Raw genomic sequence first — 18,611 nt, forward strand, 5'->3', positions numbered from 1 at the left:
TTTCTAATTGAAATTTTAATGTTGTTAGCTTATTTTTAAAGTAACATTAAATGCTAACACAAAGGTTGTTAAGGTGACTGATTATACTTCATATTTGAACTGAGAATTTTGGTTAAAAGGGGCGATAAAATAAGAAACAAGTTATTCAGAGAAATTTAATTTTCTTAAGTTTTTTTTTTTTCTTTAAGTAATAAAGAAGTGATGGGGAAAATAAATGGATGCTTACTTATTAGCTTATGTTCTAATGAGACATATCACAAATCAAGGCTAAAGAATGAATTGTTGTAGCTGGAGGAACTTGAAGGAAGTGTTTTTTTCTTAGCCCTATGTGAGCCCTTAAGCTCAAATATCTTCAGCTTCCAAGTTTGGTTTTTTTCAGCTAGGTTGAGGAAGAACATCTGGGGTGTTTTTGTTTGGAGATATAAGTTGGCCTTCAGGTGTGGTAGAAGATTTAAAATGCCTCACAGAACTACTGTATTTCTTTGAAACACTTACAAAGAAATATTACAGAAATGGTTCATCTAAAATCATGGAATACATTGTTATGTTTAATGTATTGACAGCTAATTAAAACAGACATTTTAATGAAAATTACATTAGCTCTCATTTTAAGACAGTTTGATCAAATACAGAATTAAAAAGATGTTTAATAAGCACTTAAGTGAATAATTTTTTGGAAGATTCTCCAGGGCAACTGCTGATACAAAAAACACAGCATAGGAAATAATTTAATATATGTTCTGCTTTTTTGGACTCTTGGGGATGCAAAAGCTGTTTTCTCCACATATAATATGTGCCTTATGCAAGCTTATTTGTAGTTTATCTGTGAGTTTGCTATGTAGAATCTTGGAAAAACTGACTATAAACAATGAAAAGTTGACCATTTTATATGGCTTTGACAACTTTAGTAATTGTGGGGTTTTGGTTTTGCTTTTTAGGAAATAAAATAATGCTAATGAAGCAACCATTTCTCTGAAGTTTGAGTTTTCAGACTCACTGCCATAATGGGTAAGTTTTCTGTGTAACTTACACAAAAATTTACTACGATTCCTGGAAAACATGCTTGGGCTGTTTGGATGTTACATAATGTAACATCTATATATGAAAGTCAATGTTCAGCAGCTTCACTAGTGTTGAAAATATTCCTTTTGTGGTTTTTTGTGGTTTTTTTGTTTGTTTGGTTGGTTTTTCCCCTTCCTTATAATGTAGTACTTTTCCCTCATTTTTTTTATTATAAAACCGCAGTGCTGAGGGCAAACAAAACAAAAAGTCATAAACACGACATCAGATTCAGCTCCATATTCACAGTTCTTGTATGTGAAATAAAAGGTGTTTGTCTTCAGCTGTACTTACAGATTCAAATTTAGGAAATTTACATTCATGGTATTAGAGTATTGAGCAATACTTACTGTGCTCTTAGTGGTGATGGGTGTTAGAATCAAACTCAAAACATAAAATCTACATATTAGAGTTTTATCTTAATCCCTTGTGTCATGACACTGCCAAACCACCTCTGTGCAGATGGTTGGACTTGTTCTACTTATGTGGCACATTTGTATTACTTTAAATTGTATGTCAATTTTTCAAGCTGTATGTTTTTAGTGAGTTCACTATGTTGTTATTGTAATAATTTCTTGGTGCTCCCTCTCCAGAAAATCCCAACAAGCCAACCACACCACACGCATTTTCGTATTGCCTTTGTTTATCTACTAATGTCTTGTCAATTTTTCCTAACCTTATGCTTAATAATAAAAGTTGCTCAATCTAGGAATACAGCACTCTTCAGATTTCTGACATTTTGTGTGAGAAATGATTGTTGAGTCATACTGGATATTTAGTAACTTTAGATGCTTTGCCACAGTACTTTGGTTTCCATTGTATAAAATATCCAATCCAGTAACCACTGGAAACTCCAACGAACTGCTAAAGCATTATTTTCTCTTTTGCATTGCTGAGCACTGGAATAGGCCATAACACAATAAAATAGTTCAGCTGTTTTAATTGTGGCAAATTTTGAAGTGTGTTTTAGTGTGAGAAATCAATAGCTGAGCTGCAAGAACACCTTTAGTTTTGCTATTAAATATTGCTGGTAAAACTTGCTGTTGTAGATTTGCATATCTTAATAGAGTTATGAATAATGACAGCATGAGTGATGATCAAAGTTACTCATTTTCAGACCAGCCTTCCATTCTATAAGGAATCTTCTAAATTAGAGCACTTAAATTTTTTATATGATAAATATATTTGGTTATATTTTAATAGAATGAAGGAATTCTCGTTGTTGCTGAATATTTGGGATGCTTGCTTGCTGCTTTTAATGCTGAGCTTTTCTCAGGTCCATATTTGAGAAATCCAATTGTAAATGTATGCTTTGTAAATCATAGCATTTAGCAATGAATTCTTCAACAAGCATATCCATTGTGAAGGAGCATGAAGGCACACAGTCAACAGCTCTGGAGATGAATTTTGTTCAGTGTTCTAGATACATGCTGAATGCACTACTATTGCTGTAGTAAGGAATTAATATAAAATATTAGAAATAAATTACTCTTAGTAATGGATGTACAGACTTCTGAGCTCCGAAGCACTTTCCTGTCTAAAGGAACATCCCAGTTCTGCGGCAGATTTTGTCTGTCATGACATCAGGACATCACAGCTGCAGCAGATTGTCAGGATTTAGGATTTTTTTGTCAACTTGAAGCCTAATTTATGTAGCATTCCTGCCCCTAAATTATAGCCTGGGTTCAAAGCTTCTGATTCTCCATGTGAATTCTTCCTTTAAGCCATAAAGTCCTCTGTATTTTCAGTCCTGGAAAAGTTCTGTGGTGTTTTATTTTTTGTTTGTTTATTGTTTTTTTGTTGTGTAGATGTTTTTGTTTTGGATTTTTATAATGCTCCATGGGCTATCAGCAGATGCTATCAGGCAGTTGAGGTGTTCATGTGGGAGTTTGTGTATGCCTCTCATGGGCATGATCATACCTGTTCAGGACAGAGGAGAAATAGTTGAAAAGAACTTGCTTTTTATTCTTTATTTTATGGAAAGGAGTTGGAAGTGAACGTCTCATCTATGGATATTGTTTGAATTGAAATAGGCGAGGCTTTCTCCTGCATCCCCTTTCTCTTATTAATACAGCCTGCAGCTGTTTAAACTTTAATCTTTGTTATGACTTCAGTTTTTTTAAACTTGTTATTGAATTGAGGTTACTGATTAAGCTATTTCCTTAAGCACTGTTAATGATAAATAAAATAAAAATGTTTACAATGTGGCAACAATTTTTTTAATTGGTATTTATGTATTGAAGTGTAATGCAGACTCTTAGATTTTAGACTAATGCCTGCCTAATTGTGAAATGAGAGCGTAATGCCTTCAAAAGTAACAGCCTTTTACACTTGTCTGGTCTTTTTCTCTGAGCAGATGAGCAGCAAGCTTTGAATTCAATCATGCAGGATTTGGCTGTGCTTCATAAGGCCAGTCGTCCTGTATTGCCCCAGCAAGAAACAGGAAAACCAAAGTCATCTTCCCCTAAAAAGCAGGTAATCTTCAATATCCTCACCAATGTACTGAACATGGAGTGTCCTGCTGGGACTTCTGTAATTATTTTGCTTGCCAGACCAGTGAGCATACCAGAATGAGCTATTAGTCTCCCACGTGTGCTGCCATTTTCTTTGTTCATATTCTTATATTAACAGCAAAATGAAATGGTGGCATTTCAGAACAGATCATGGTGTGTGCTTAAGTAAGTAAATTAAAGATTATAGAGGTATTTACACCATATGTAACGTGATTTTACATTTGTTGTTATTATTATATTGGAACTATACTATTTTAAAATACCATGGGATAATTTTATAGGTTTAGTGGATTACCCAAATGTCACCTATATCATACCAAGAAAGAATGTCAGTTCAGCAGCAGAAATATGCCTAAAGTCTTTCACTGCATCTTTTGCCTCAATTTCTGGTTCATGCAGCTGGAAATAAGAGTTCTTTTCAGCTGCAGTTTTTTCTGTAGATACTGAACACAAATGGACAGGTAGTAAATATTTAATTGATAGGTTTGAACTACTATATGGAGAGATTAGGAGAGGATGTAGACTTCTACCTAAATTGAGTTAACTGTATGTTTATTTGATTTGATCCTTAATTTACAGTTCAATAAACTTCAGTTTGTGTTAATTTAACCTTTTAAAAATGAAAATTTTTGGGTAGATTTGGCTCTTAAACTGTCAAAGCCACATGTCTACATAATTTTAATTCTGTGCTTTAAAAGTTGTTAGAGTTCAGTCTGTAACACAGTGGTGCTTTTCTACTGTCTTGAAACTCACATCTGAGCTGTGACTTTAGATGTTGTGGTAACATGCACATATGATCCAAAATAATTTGAGTATAATCTGTGTTTAGAAAGTTAGAAGAAATGTTTATCACTGTTTCAGTTTGTGGATTTTGAAAGTAATCATTTGAAAATCAGTTCTTTTGGAAGATGAAACACTGTTACTTAGATAAACTTTGTGGTTGAATGCATTATTGTTTTTCCTGCAGTAGTTGCTAATACAATTTGATTCCTAAAATTATGATTTTGCAAAGCAATGTTATTTTTTTTTTAAACTGCAAGTATATACAGAGATGGTTATTGGGAGATGTATTGCATGACTTCTGGCTTAATTGTATGCCTGGGTTTCTATGGTAATGCTTATGCAACAAGATATGTTTCTTAGGCCTGGAACTCTCAGCTGCAAAGTGCACTCACAAACATGTTATTGGTAGATAAATCCATCTGCCTATTCAGGATACAGAATTATTTGGTAACCACATCCACATTAAATTTGAAGTCATAAATATGTTGTAATATTAACATGTATTTATAGAAAATAATGTGTTTATTTACAAAAGCATTCATTGCGCTTCCAAATAAGTTTTTGTACTTTAACACTATAAGTTATTTTTAACATTTTTTGGTTTTGAACTCTTTAAGCCTCTGTCATGTACCTCAGCAGATGTAGCTTATTAAAATACTTGATGTATTGGAAAGGACAGAAAATTAATGTGGAATTTAGTTCTAGTGTAGGACTATTGGAGTTCATTGACTTCATCAAAAGAGGTAATACCAAACTCATAGTGGTTCCTTTATCTCTTTTCTTACAGAATGATGTTAGAGTCAAATTTGAGCATCGAGGTGAAAAAAGGTAAAGAAACAGTCTTGTCTCTTTGTTTATGGTTTTGTTATGCTCCTGTCATAAAGTATCAGATTAACAGTTTGAAGTGTTTCAGATCTATAAGATTTTTTGTTTGAGCTTAAATTTAATTTTTTATGAACACAATTTAGAGAGAATTTACTGTTTAAAATGTTTCAAATATGGCTTCTAATTATGCAAACTCCTAAATATCATACTGTGACTATGTCCAATGTAGTATCCTCCATTTGGTTATACTTCAGATAGATGTTTATAGTCTTGTATAATTACTTAAGTCTTTAAAATAGATCTCAAGTTTGAGTAGACCAGAAAATACATTTTTGTCCTTCATTGTGTGTGTAATAAATGTGTGATAATTTATTGTTACTGTAATACCCAGAGGAGGAGGTTGGATTTTACTTCAGGGGTGCCAGTATGACAACTGTAAGAGGAAAATTTATTAGACTCAAATTGTTTTCATTTAATCAGTTAAAATTTATTTACATTTTGTTTATGAGAGGTGAATGATGCACCTGCTAAAGTATACAAACATCTGTCTCTATATCATCTCTTCTCTGGTGTGTGCTCAAAAGCTTTTACAGAATTGGATGTATAATTCCATCCAGAGCTGGTTTGTTGACAATTCATTTTGCCTGTCTCTGAAAGTATCAAATTTCATTCTACTGATAGACAAATTATGATAGAATAAGATCTTTGAAAATACTTACACAAAAAAGGAAGTAATATCCTGGGCATGCTATTTCTCAAGAGAAATATTAAATTCTTTTTAAATAATTAGCTTCAATAAACCCTATACTAGTTCTGGGCAGCCCTTAGTGTGACTCTCTGGACATCGCATGTAGAGGTGCATCAGTAATGATTGAGTTCTCTATATAATTTGGAGGGAATATGTTTTTTTGAAAGTTTTGAGAATTGAGGTCTCATCTACCTAACAGTTTCTAGTGAAATAAGAGGAAGCATGAATTTAAAAACAGAAAAATGTTTACATGCTGCTGGTCTGCACAGATGGTGCATTTTGCTAATCATCATATTTCAGTTTCACAATGGACTAAGTTAACCAGTTCAATATTAATACAAGCATAAAGTAAGTGCATGGAAAGATCCCTTTCCCAGGTTTTTATGCTCATTAACCCAGGTCTGTGATGAAGTGTCCCAGGTGACTTCAGCCTACTTGCCCAGGGGCTCTGGGCAGCCTAGGCTTATTGCTCAGCATGAGTTACAATACATGAGTTTGCCGAGGCATGTAACTCTAGTGATCAAGGGAAGAAATCATGCAGGGAAAAAAAATTATGCAATGGCTTTCTCACTAGTTTTTAAGAAAGGAAGTGAAAAAGAGAAGTGATTCCAGACTTGCTTTCAGTGGTGAATGTGGCACTTTGTTCAAAAGAGTATGTAGTGTGATGGGTAGAGTTGCAGGCTTGCTGCCCAAAGTGTTAACTACAGTGAGAATTGGTGTTTGTTAGGTTTTAGGGGGGTGGTTTGTTTGCTTTTTTAGGGTATTTTTTAAGATTTTATTTTTTAAAAATAATTTTTAATTGAAATTGGCCTGGTTTTTAGCCTCATTTCAGTGAGAAAAAATGTCCCCCAAACCACCATACTACTAACTGAACTACTGATGAAAGGGACAGGTACCCTGTGCTAACTTTTCTACTTCACAGAATTTGAGTGCTCTTTCTTTTTTGAATGTGAATTGAATGTACCTCAATAGCTTAGTCCCTATTAAAAGCTCTTTTTTGTTTAATGGTGTTGTATCTCAAAAATGAAATGGTTTTCTATAGTAAAAGGTTAGTTATACACAGTTTGGGCTGATGAGTTTGATGGGACATTGAGTTAAAAAAAAAATCTTAAGTTGTTGACCTACAACTGCACCATTCTTCCAGGAGCACACTTGAAGCACAGTTAGTGATGGACTGGGCAGTTTGAGTGTGTAGTTCATTATGGTAAAGATGGTGACATTTAGTTACCTTCCTCAGGTAAGATAGTCTTTCAGATTTCCAAAAAATGGGTACTGCAGGAGTAATTCCTTTCTATGCTTATGCTTGTCAGCCTATGGCACTCCATTGTCGTAGTTTTCTAAAGTGGAAAAATGTAGAAGTTTCTAAGAATTTCCCTCAGAAATGAAGGCTTGCCCAGCATTAAGCAAGTAAAATAGTTACAATGAAATCTAATTCTGTATCTGTTTATCCCTTTTAGATTTTTCACTGCTTTTCTTTCTTTTTTAAAAGTCTCAAAATATGGAGGACACAAAATAAAGTATAGCCTCTTACAGTCTTTTTAGTAGTAAATTTAGTTCTGAGATAGTTCTTAAGTAACGAGTTGCCAGATTTTCATAAGTAATGGACAGAAATTCTTTATAACTTAAATTGTGTTTCAGGATCCTGCAATTACCAAGGCCTGTTAAACTTGAAGATCTTGCAGCTAAAGCTAAAGTTGCTTTTGGACAGACTATGGATTTACATTACAGCAATAATGAGGTAATATTCTGTGTCCTCAAAATTCTTGCCTTGGCCATTGATCATTTTAAGGCTGAAATTTGCACTTGTAAGAAGTGGGAACCACCTCTTTTGTCCTGTGACAAAACCCCAGATTTCTAATGTGTGTTTTCTCAAACATGTAAGTCTTGTCCGAATTAGGATAGGCAGGAAATGCATGAAATGTTTCATGAGTAGTGTTATATCATAATGGTGTCTCTGACTTGTTGAAGAGTGGAAAAATTATCTTCCTGATCTTCCGCAGTCCTGTTGTGTGATCATGGGAAATTTACTTCTTTGAGCTTTGGCATGTTTGTAAATTTGAAACAGCTCTTATCCTTCCTTGTAGGTAATTTTCTTTAAGGATTATTCTTGTTAGGTAATTGCTGGAATGCTGCATTTAGATAATGTGTAGATTGGAGAACTGGGCTTAACTGTTGCTTCTCTGAAGTGTCTGGTTGCCAAAGATTTCTTGGTAACAGGGCCAGCGCTGTCAAGCCACTTTTGCCTGATCAATATTACTTCTGGCTTTCCTTTAGAAGTAGGGATAGAATTATTAATAGCAAATGTATTTACAGATGCAGGATCCGTTCTTAGGGGTTACATCTGGCTTTTGCCTTGAGTCAGCAAAGTGCATGGAGGCTTATTCATCTGCTTGCTTAAGCTCAGTTTAACTGCTGTGTGTACCCTGCATCTCTGCAGAAGAAAATGCCAGTGATTGCTCTTTGTTAGTTACTCATTGCATTACCAGACACTTCTGTGAAACTGATCCTCAAAATGAAGAATTCCAACAGAAGGTTTTTGGATGTTAGGAAGGTCAGGTGAAATGGCCCTTCATAATGCTTTGGCCTCAGGTCCTTCCACCAGTAGATTTTTAGGCATTTGCATAGGTTTTCTGCTTCTTACCTTCTGCTCTAGTTAGCAAGTCATCCCATCACCTTTCAGAAATGTGATGGTAATAATGTGTCACTAGTATTGAAAATGGAATTTAACAAATAAGCATACTTTTTCATTTTATCAAGATCTTCCCCTTCAATTCCATCTCTTTTTATGTAAAAGTACTGTATTTAAACATCATTGACTGAGGCTGTTTAAAAGTAGAATAGATTTAAAAATCTGTATTGTTTTTCCTTTGTTACTTTGTTACAGCCAAAGCTGTAATTTACACTCCTGAAACACAAGCCAAATTTTCATTGTTACAGAATTCAGATCTCAACTGCATGTTAATGGCATAATTTTCTGTTCTAAAGATACCTGTCTGCCAAGTTAATTCTAGTTAATTAGATCCAAGTAGGATTCTAGTGAGGACTAGAGTTGTTGCACATGAATCATATCTTCTTAACAAATGCTGGTTTTCAGTGGACAAATTCTTTTAGTGATGAAACTTTAAACAAGTGTATTAGTAACATTTGAGATAGAAAAATCTGCTTTATACTCTATGAAATAGGACTTATATTTATCTTACAGACTTTTGTTCATTTAGGCATTGACCCACTTGTACCTGTTTTGGTGAAACTTCTGGATATTTAAGTTCTATATATGCAGAATGGTTGCTTCTTGTGAAGACTTGTTCTGCTTAGTAGAGGAATCTGAAGGAAGAGTTAAGGTTGAGTTTTTAATACTTAAGGGATCATTTAATAAGGTTTATTTTCAAGTTGTTTGTTATGAAAGGAAACATTCTGTTTGTTTCTCTGCACTTGAATTCATAATTTCTTTCTTGTGTACTGTTTAAGACATTTTTTCTCCCTGCCCCTTGTTTTGTAGCTTGTAATTCCATTAACCACACAGGATGACCTGGACAAAGCTGTTGAACTACTTGACCGTAGTGTACATATGAAGAGTCTCAAGATACTGCTTGTAATACATGGAAATACACAGGTATGAGCAGATGTGCTAAAGGCCTTTTTCCTCAGTTTTCATAATGAAATATAATTTGTATCTTTTCTTAAATATGGCATTTTCCCAATTGAATATAATACTAATTGCTTCTTCATTTCACTTTAAGCATTTTATACTGACTCAGTTTTAAGTCTTTCCTAGATCTTGTTCCTGTCTTTTTGTTTGCCAACCCTACAGGTGTAGAAAAGTGAACCTTAGTAGAATGATACAAAACAAACAGAGAGAATTTAAGTAATGGTAGTTATTTGAAACTGTTCTTTAAGTCATATGTGGGAAATTCAATATTTGTTGTAGCAAAGACTAGTAGTCTATAGACTAAATGCTGAGATATTTTGGTATTATCTAACAAATCATGGCATTGATATTCATAGGATTTGTATACTGGCACATATTGAAAATGAATTTTAAAGACTGTGAATGAGCTACAAAAAGAGATGAATTGTGATGTAAATTGGCAAGCTGCTTTTTTGACTGCTTAAAAAATGGAATGTACTGCACAAAGGCTGTAACGCTTAAAAAGTATTTTCATTGTCAGGAATGTAAAGTAATAACTGCAGGTTGTAATACTTATGCATTTTCAGTCACCCAGTGTAAATAATGTGGAACCCTTGCCCTCACTGGAAGATTTAGATAATACAGTGTTTGGTGTGACAGACAGAAAAAGGCGACTCTCTGTAATAGGTAAGCTGCACATTTCAATACCTTTAATTGTAAAAACGTCTTTTGTCTTTTACTCTTCATGAAAATTTTGCTCTCAACAAAGACTGTCTCTTCTACTCATCAATGACTACTACAGAATTTGCCTTTGGGGGAGTAGATTTTGAATATTAAGACAAAAGGGTTTTTAATATATATAATACAGAATGTTATCAAAAAAACCCCACAAGTAAGTGTATATAGAGTTATTTCAGGGTAACTTAAAAAACTGATGTTTTTGATAGAGGAATGAGCTACTGAAAAATCTGCTTATATGACGATGTATTTGCTTGCTTAGGACCCCCATAGTATTTTACTGTGTGAGCATTTGTTGAACATACTGATTTTGGGATTGATGTAACCTCTTCACTTATTCATATTTGAAAGTTGGGTGATGTTAACTTCCAAATTTAATTATGAAACTAGAGAGCTTAATTAATTATTTTCCAGACAATTTATTTATATTATTATGCATTTGTTATGAATGTATGTATTTATGTTCTTACAGACTTAATATTCAACAAAGAAAAACTGAAATTCTCAAGAGCTGGAAAGGATTAGGTGACATGGGTAGATGGTTTGGATTTTGGTTTTGGTCAAAACAAGGAATTTACTCAGCTAGGTGTATGGGCAAATTACATTTCTGTTCCTGTATAACGAAAATTCTCTTTAATGTCATTGCGGCAACTCTGCCCCAAATTTTTCGTAATTTCTGGATTGTAGATTTTAAATGCTGTTCTTAAGTCTTGTGTTGCACAGGCATTTGGGGGATTCCTAAAGCAAGAAGTGATGCAGGCAGGTTCAGTGCCTATGAAGCATTTCAGTAAAGCCTTGAATTCTGGATTAGTGGAGATTCTGACTGGCCCTATTCTTTCAAAAGGTTCTAATACTCGTGACAGGAGTTCACCTCCCCCAGGATACATTCCAGATGAGCTGCATCAGGTGGCTCGAAATGGATCCTTCACCAGTATCAACAGTGAGGGTGAATTCATTCCAGAAAGTATGGATCAGGTATGTTCTGTGAATATTGAAATTAAAGTTTCTTGCTAAGTTTATTTATGAAATGCTGTTGTTCAAGAAGGATATGGAATTTTTAGAAGGAACAGCAAAAAATTGATGATAACTCGGTAAAATTTGATTGGTTTCAACCTTGACATAAGGTTGTTTATGTCAAGGTAGTGCTGTTTAGTCTTGCAGAACCTGGTTATTTTTTTTTACTCTGTCTCTTCAATTTTTAAAATATGCTGTTACAAGGAGAAAGATAATGTTCTTAATTGCCATGATAGTTGAGTTAGATAGTGGTAGATGCAAGTAACAGCAGAGATGCCAGCGGAAAACATTAGAAAACACAAGCCCCTTTATTTTACTGAGAGTGATACGTAAGCAGGACCAGCTTTACAACTTTTCCAGGTAATTAAAAGGAGATTTTGAGAAAGGGTTTGTCAGAATTATTTGGACTCAGTTGATACTTAAGAGTTGGACTCAATGATCCTTGTGGGCTCTTTCCAACTCAGGATATTCTGTGTGGTAGGTACTGTGTTGGGATAGAGGCAAGGGGATGGCTGTAGGCCTGGCATAAATAAGCTGTGAAAGACTTCCCAAATTCACTTTTTTGGTGTGTAAAGATCACAAATGTATTTTGGTTTTTTTCCTTCTTACTCACCTGCATTGATGTCGGATGTCGGCACAGTTAGCAAAATAAAAATCCTGCTCTCTACTCAGTATAAAAAATTGCCTTTCAAAACAGCAGGAAAAGGAGCAGGAATGTAACTGCTCACAGAATTGGCAATGGAGAAAGAGATATTTCAAGGAGGAAAGAAAAATAATGCTGCATACACAAATCAGTTCAAGTTGTTGTTGACATTGGCAGTGTATTTACAAAAGGCAAGAGGCAACAGTTTTTATGAGCTGACTAAATGAGAGACAGATAATAGAATAAAGGCAAGGGGATAGTGCAATTTGTTGCACAATTTTAATGACCGAGCTGAGAATAGGGACTGCATCTCCTACTTTCCAGACCAGGGCTATTCATTATCATAGCCATGTGGTCAGATCCAGCCCAAGTCTGGGCTCATTCCAGGGAAATAGTTACTTTTCGTGGGGGTAAAGTAATTTCTGGTCACTGTCTGGTCAGACAGACAGATGGTCCCTGAAGCCTGGGATGTCCATTCACTCCTAATTATTCCAGAAATATATAACCTGTCATAGAGGTATTGCTGTGTGAGCTGTCAGCAGGTTTAAATCAATGAATTTTACTTTCATAAGAAGCCAGGTTAGTTCAACCTAAGCAGCCTCAAGGGCCAGTTTGGTGTGGTGGGCTAACAAATTCTGTTTGCTCCCCCCACCTACATTGCCACATCACCTTGGCAAGTGTTGGCCATGCTGCCCTTATCTGTCACAGTCTGCCCAACAAAGACAAGAAGGGAATTAGGGAATGGAGGGTTTTGCTCTGCTCTGCTGTTGATCTGCCTGAGCACAGCTATTGGCACTCTGACAGCAGACCCCACACTTTCTGTAAGAGATGAGGGGTTGGATAGAGAGGTATTCAATATTGTTCTGCATGAGATAAGAGGAATAAAAATGCTGAACCTGTGGTAAGTGTTGTCCTTCCCAGTACAGAGTTCATTTAAGAGTTTGCACTCTGCAAACTCACTTTCGGGACACTGTTTCTTTAATAAGTCCTTAATTGGTGTATGGCAAAGTAGGTACCCAGGACCTTTAAGATGCAGCACAGACCATAAAAATTGGAGGGGTAACTGCTTAATTTACAGCAAAGGACTGCTGTCCAATTAATGGAAAACAATAGATGTTATACAATATATCAAAACAAACTTCATTTTAGGAAGGAGCTCATTTCAAGTCAACAGATGAGCTTTCCATTCTGTTTTTACCAGTTCATATATGATTTTGATTTGTTTCTTATTAGCTGTATTATAGCAACCCCCTTAGCTATTTAGAAAAATAATGTGGAAAAAAACCTTGAACTTCATTGATCTTCCTCTGTTTATTTTTTATTAGATGCTGGATCCATTGTCTTTGAGCAGTCCTGAAAACTCTGGCTCAGGAAGCTGTCCCTCACTTGACAGCCCATTAGATGGGTAAAAATTATTTACATTAATTATTTAATTATTTATCTTTATTAGATTGCATAATGTCTCAGTTGTAAAATACAACTCCTTTCAAGTGACAGTGCTTCTTCCAGAAATTCCCTTGTAAGTTATAGAATGTTTATAAAAGCTTATTGAAACTTAATTGCTTACTAATACATGGAAAATACTGTGGTGCTTTTTTCTTTTTTTCAATAATTTAAACCACAAAAATTTAGATTTAAGGTCCTATGAAAATATACTGAAGATTTTTACTAAATGTTGCTAGGTCTTTCACATGGGTGGTGTATATACCCTGGCAGTGAGCCACTGCATTAAATTTACAGTTCTTAGGCACTGCCATATGAAGTAGGCTTTTCTTTGCTAAAGCAGGGGGTACCCAGTTCAGGAAGATGGTAGAGTCATTTACTGGCTGCAACAGAGAGTCCCTTCCTTTCCTTTGCACTTACTGCCTGTTCCTCTCCCTTTGTTCCTCTTGCCAACTTTCAGCTGATTTTTCTTTGTTAACGCCCACCAGTCAGCAAGAGGCAGTGTGTGCTGTGGGGGGTCTTTTTGGATTGATCTCTGAGAAGACCCCTGTGTTTGGAGGGGTCACTGTCCACCAGCCAAGTCAAGTAAAACAAATTCCTGTTTGGTTTATGGTGGTCAGGCAAATAACCTTGGGTTTAATGTGCAGATTTGCTCTTTTTTTATTTCAAGCTGCAAAAGTAATAAAACTGCTAATAAAATTTTTTATTTAACTGGTGGAAAGGTGAAGAGTTGGAGGTCACTGCCTGTGGCAGTTAATCAGAGCTGTATTATTCAGTAGTACTATTTCATTTGAGAATATGTGGTTTGAAGACACAAGTAGATTTGGTCTAACAAATACAATTTTGTGTTTAATAAGTCTGCATTTCACAAGGAAGACAGTAGACATGAAAGATATTTTGTGTTTTAGTGTGGTAGGTTGTACGTACACAGCCCCATAGAAAAGAAATTTTATCTAATTGCCAAATTTAAGGGGTTTGTGGAGTAGGAGTGAGTGAAAGAAGGGGAAACAAAGCAAACTTAAAGCAACTAATTTCTTCTTCAAAACTCTTTTTGGTTGTTTTTATTTACTTAATTTGTCACCTCTACTTAGTTTGTTTTCCTTTTTTTTTTTTTTTTCATTTAAATATTTCCTACAAAGATGTAGGTTTTGTGTCTCCATTTAGCTTCTGTTACCCATTAGAGAAATTCTTACCAGAAAAAGGAGGACACTGTTTTGGTATGTTTATGGAAATAAACTGTTATCGATTGCTCTGACTGGCAATCCCATCCATTCCTTTTTGTGGCTGGGAGTTACATACCAACTGTAGGTAAGAAACAATGTGATCATGTAAGAACCAAAAAATTCTTCATCATTCTGTAACTCAATAAAATCACTCTCTTAATCCTATGACTTTCATGGAGAGAAGAGGAAATGTTTTTTCTCATTAAAAGGTTCTACATTTCTTTGGTTAAATTTCCTCAAGAGTTTTTGTAGACTGTATAACCCATTTTGCCAGTCTGTAAACCTTTGTGTTTAGTCATAAAGGTGTTAAACATAACAGTGTTCCTTTGTGGCTGTACTTGTGATAATTCATGTTTTTACTAATATCATTGCTCATTAACAGAGTCTGTTGCTTTCTTACCTACATTGAGCTCAGTGAGCAAGCCTTCTCCATTGTTGCTGATCCTTAACTGTTACAGTTGCCTACTAGAATTGAGTTTCAGAATTGAGTTCCATTCTGCAGCAATCTGTATAGCAGTGGCTTTTCATCAGTAAGAGGACAGTAAGCTTAAGTGTGGTTTAACAGCAGATTTTAGATTCTGTGTATTTTTACACTTCCAGGGACAACTATCCCAAGTCTCGGATGCCAAGAGCACAGAGCTATCCAGATAATCATCAGGAATTCTCAGGTAGGCAAAAATCACGGGAGACACACTAGCTTTCCAGAACTGCTCCTCTTGCAAATAGTAGGACTTAGAAGGGATGTTCACACTGGAGAAGTATTGTATTACACAAACAATATGGTAGAAGAAAGCAAAGCAACACCAAATGCACACAGTGAAAGATACTTTGAAAATACAAGAAATTTCATGTTTCTTCTAGATTATTGTGTGTGATATCACTCCTAGTGGGTGTAGTATAACTATCTGCTTCTGTAAGAAGAGCACATATGCAGTGCATAGGGGCATGCACACTTAGTTAAATTGGACTGTAATATCTATCTCTAAGTTTTTATTGGGATTTGTTGGGATTTTCCCCATTCCATGTTTTAGTATGTTAATAGTGGGATAGACAGCAATCATTAATTCCATATTCAATATTTATTTTCATGATTTGAAGTGTAACAGAAGCAGAAAAAAATGTCAATCTGGTATAGTCTTTCCTCCTGCCACCACCAGTACTGGGCTTCTGCAGAGGGGTGTGTAATGTTCCTCTCTCAGAATATATTCCTAGTCATGTGTTGCTCAAGGGTTCTGTAAATGCAAGATGTTCTGTGATTTGATAGATTTTCTTTTTCCTTCCACAAATTTTTCTTGTCCCTATTTCAAGTTATATAAACTTTCTCAGCATCAGCTGTAGGTTGCAACAGAAAGTTGTGCGATTTATTGTGTTTCTGAAGAAGTATGTGCTTTGTAACTTTTTTTAAGGCTTGGTTTTTTGTTTTTTTTTTTTTTTTGTTTTTTTCCTGTTACTGTTTTTCCAGTGGATTTTTTTTTTGTTTGGTTTGGTTTTTTGATGGATCTCTTTGCTCCCTTTGAGCTTTTGCTTTTCTAGTATATAGGGACCTACATTCCTTATGGAGGAACAGTTTGTATCTTTGATCATCTCTGTACTTCTGAATATTTTCCAGTTTTACTAAAATCTTTGAAATTAAGTGGACCAAAACTTTGTTCAGTATATCTTACAGCATTTAATTTTCTTCTTAGCTAATAAAAAGAGTTCTGGTGCTGCTTTTTTGGAAGTCTGTATCACAAACCTTTACAGAAGCCTACACTGAATTTCATCTGCAGCTTTATTATCCAGTCACGTAGCCTCTTAAAGACTTTCTCTAATTATTCTCTTGGTTTTATTTCTCAAAGTGATTTTGTCACCTCCCTGTTCCTTGTTCTGTACAGAGAATTCATGGATAATTAAACTGCATGAGTTTTAGATTCTTATGGACTATTGACTGTTTCCCCCTTTCTTATGTACTTGCCATGTAACCAATTATTTATGCACTGAGGGACTTTTCCCCTTACCTTATACTTTTCCCCCTCAATAACTTTTAAAAGAGGATCTTTTGGATGTGTTTTAGTAATTCAAGCTGTGTTGACTCATTCACCAGTTTTTCATATTTATACAACTTTAAATTATATTCTTTGGAATAGTTTCTCCTCTATAAAGTATTTTTAAAACTGGAGTAATCAGGCATACTGCAGTCCTCCAACATTCTTTTAAGCAAGAGGTTACAAACCACTTGAGCTGTTGAATTCTTGATCCTTTGGGACTTTTGACTGAAGTCCTGTTAGTACTTGTGACTTGTGTAATTTTGTTCTATAACTCTTTTTCCTCTGATGCTTCTGCCCTTCATATCCTCTGATCTGCTTGCCCATTTTAAGTTTGTATTACCAAAGTGAATAATTTAACATGCTTTTGTCACATTTTAAATTTTGAAATGAATAATTTTATTTTCTAGTAGAGTATGATATCCCAATATTTGAGAAATTTGGAAAAGGGGGGACTTATCCCAGAAGATACCATATTTCATATCATCAACAAGACTACAACGATGGTAAGCACTGCAACAGTTTTATTAATCTGTTTTTCTCATTGGAAAACATGATAAAATTTTAAGATCTTAATGAAATTAAATGGAAACACTGATGAAATTGAAAGCCTAAATTTCTTCCCCAAACTCACTTGCTAAGCTTCTAATGATTGATAGAACCTCTGAGCAGTTTTATCTCTGGTAAAGTTATGGATTACAGAATTTCTAAGTCATATGCACAACTGTGGAAACGTTTGCTATCTTTGGCCACCCACAAGTCATACAGTATAAGTTTTTGACCTTTGTGACCCTTTTCTAGCTAAAGTAGGTATGTCTGTTTATAATGTCTGGTTTTGCTTTAAGAAATCTCAAGTACAGTGGAGTTCCTGTTAACATTTTCTTAGATTAAAAGAGTAAATAAAATTTAAGAGCAGTGATGTAAACTGAGAATTAGTTGGTGAAATAAATTGTTGGAATGCAAGGCAGCACCTGCTGATGTGTCCACAAAACTGGTTAGGACAGTAATACCATTGATATAAATTTAACATGTGTTAAATTTCTAAAGGAAGTAGAGAGGAGCAGCTGAAGGATTTTCCTACTTCAGGGTGTGTTGAGCACTAGTTGAGAAGAGTTACAAAGAAATGTGTCCCAAGACCAGATGGCTTCACTTCGGTGTGGAATGTGCAGAGCAATAAATGGAATTATGTTACAGAAATCACAGAAATATCAAACTTGGCCACTGCAAAGTCCAGTTCCTTGCTCTAGAGCAAGATTTAAGGAGGCAATGATCTGTCACACTGACTTTCAAGTAAACTCTAAATTGACTTGAACAGAAGACATGCATTTCCTTTATGTTATCAACTTCCAAGATAGCTTATCTTATAACTTAACTTTCTCTGTCTCCCAAGACATTTTTCCTGCAAATGGAAGTAGAACTAGTTAGTCTATTTTATCACAGTGAAGAATTAGTCATTGCCCTTATATATCCCTACATCACACGCACACACGCACACACACACACACACACACGCACACACGCCTGGTTTCTCGCCTTTGTTTTCTTCTTCTGCCCGAGCTGAGGCTTTTCTCGTGGCCACTTTATGTATAACACAGAATATAAGCAGAACTTGGTATGTAGCAGTCACATTAATTTGTTGCAGAATGACCCTACTTTCTGGTCACCACTCTGACTGCTCTTCAGTCTTGGGTTACATTTTTCTATATTATATCATTTTCTTCATGACGTCCAATTGCTTTACATTTTGTAGTTTCTGCATTAGGTTTCTCTTTAAGTATGCATATTGTGCTTCCTTACTGAATTTCATCTTGATTTTTGAATCATCTCTAACGTCTAATTCCACTGTGAATTTTTATTTTTGTCTCTAAATGGACTTACAGCCACACTTAACATGATGTCATCTGCAATATTTCAGTGTGTTGAATTCCATCATATGTACATGATGAATTAAAATAGTGCATGGCAATGAA

At 35.0% G+C, this 18,611-nt stretch overlaps 1 protein-coding gene across 1 annotated transcript in view; it reads left to right on the forward strand.

The window, feature by feature from the left end:
* MAP3K2 (mitogen-activated protein kinase kinase kinase 2) overlaps positions 1–18,611 on the forward strand; it is a 47,347-nt gene that overhangs the window by 14,334 nt on the left and 14,402 nt on the right. The window contains exons 2-11 of the mRNA XM_058809176.1: positions 939–1,008; positions 3,416–3,534; positions 5,143–5,183; positions 7,567–7,666; positions 9,428–9,541; positions 10,144–10,243; positions 11,139–11,269; positions 13,277–13,356; positions 15,218–15,285; positions 17,052–17,147. Coding sequence (XP_058665159.1) covers positions 1,005–1,008; positions 3,416–3,534; positions 5,143–5,183; positions 7,567–7,666; positions 9,428–9,541; positions 10,144–10,243; positions 11,139–11,269; positions 13,277–13,356; positions 15,218–15,285; positions 17,052–17,147 — 853 coding nt within the window. The 5' untranslated portion in view covers positions 939–1,004. The remainder of the gene's footprint in view (positions 1–938; positions 1,009–3,415; positions 3,535–5,142; positions 5,184–7,566; positions 7,667–9,427; positions 9,542–10,143; positions 10,244–11,138; positions 11,270–13,276; positions 13,357–15,217; positions 15,286–17,051; positions 17,148–18,611) is intronic.

The sequence above is a fragment of the Ammospiza caudacuta genome, chromosome 8 (assembly GCF_027887145.1).
Source record: "Ammospiza caudacuta isolate bAmmCau1 chromosome 8, bAmmCau1.pri, whole genome shotgun sequence".
Lineage (NCBI taxonomy): Eukaryota > Metazoa > Chordata > Aves > Passeriformes > Passerellidae > Ammospiza > Ammospiza caudacuta.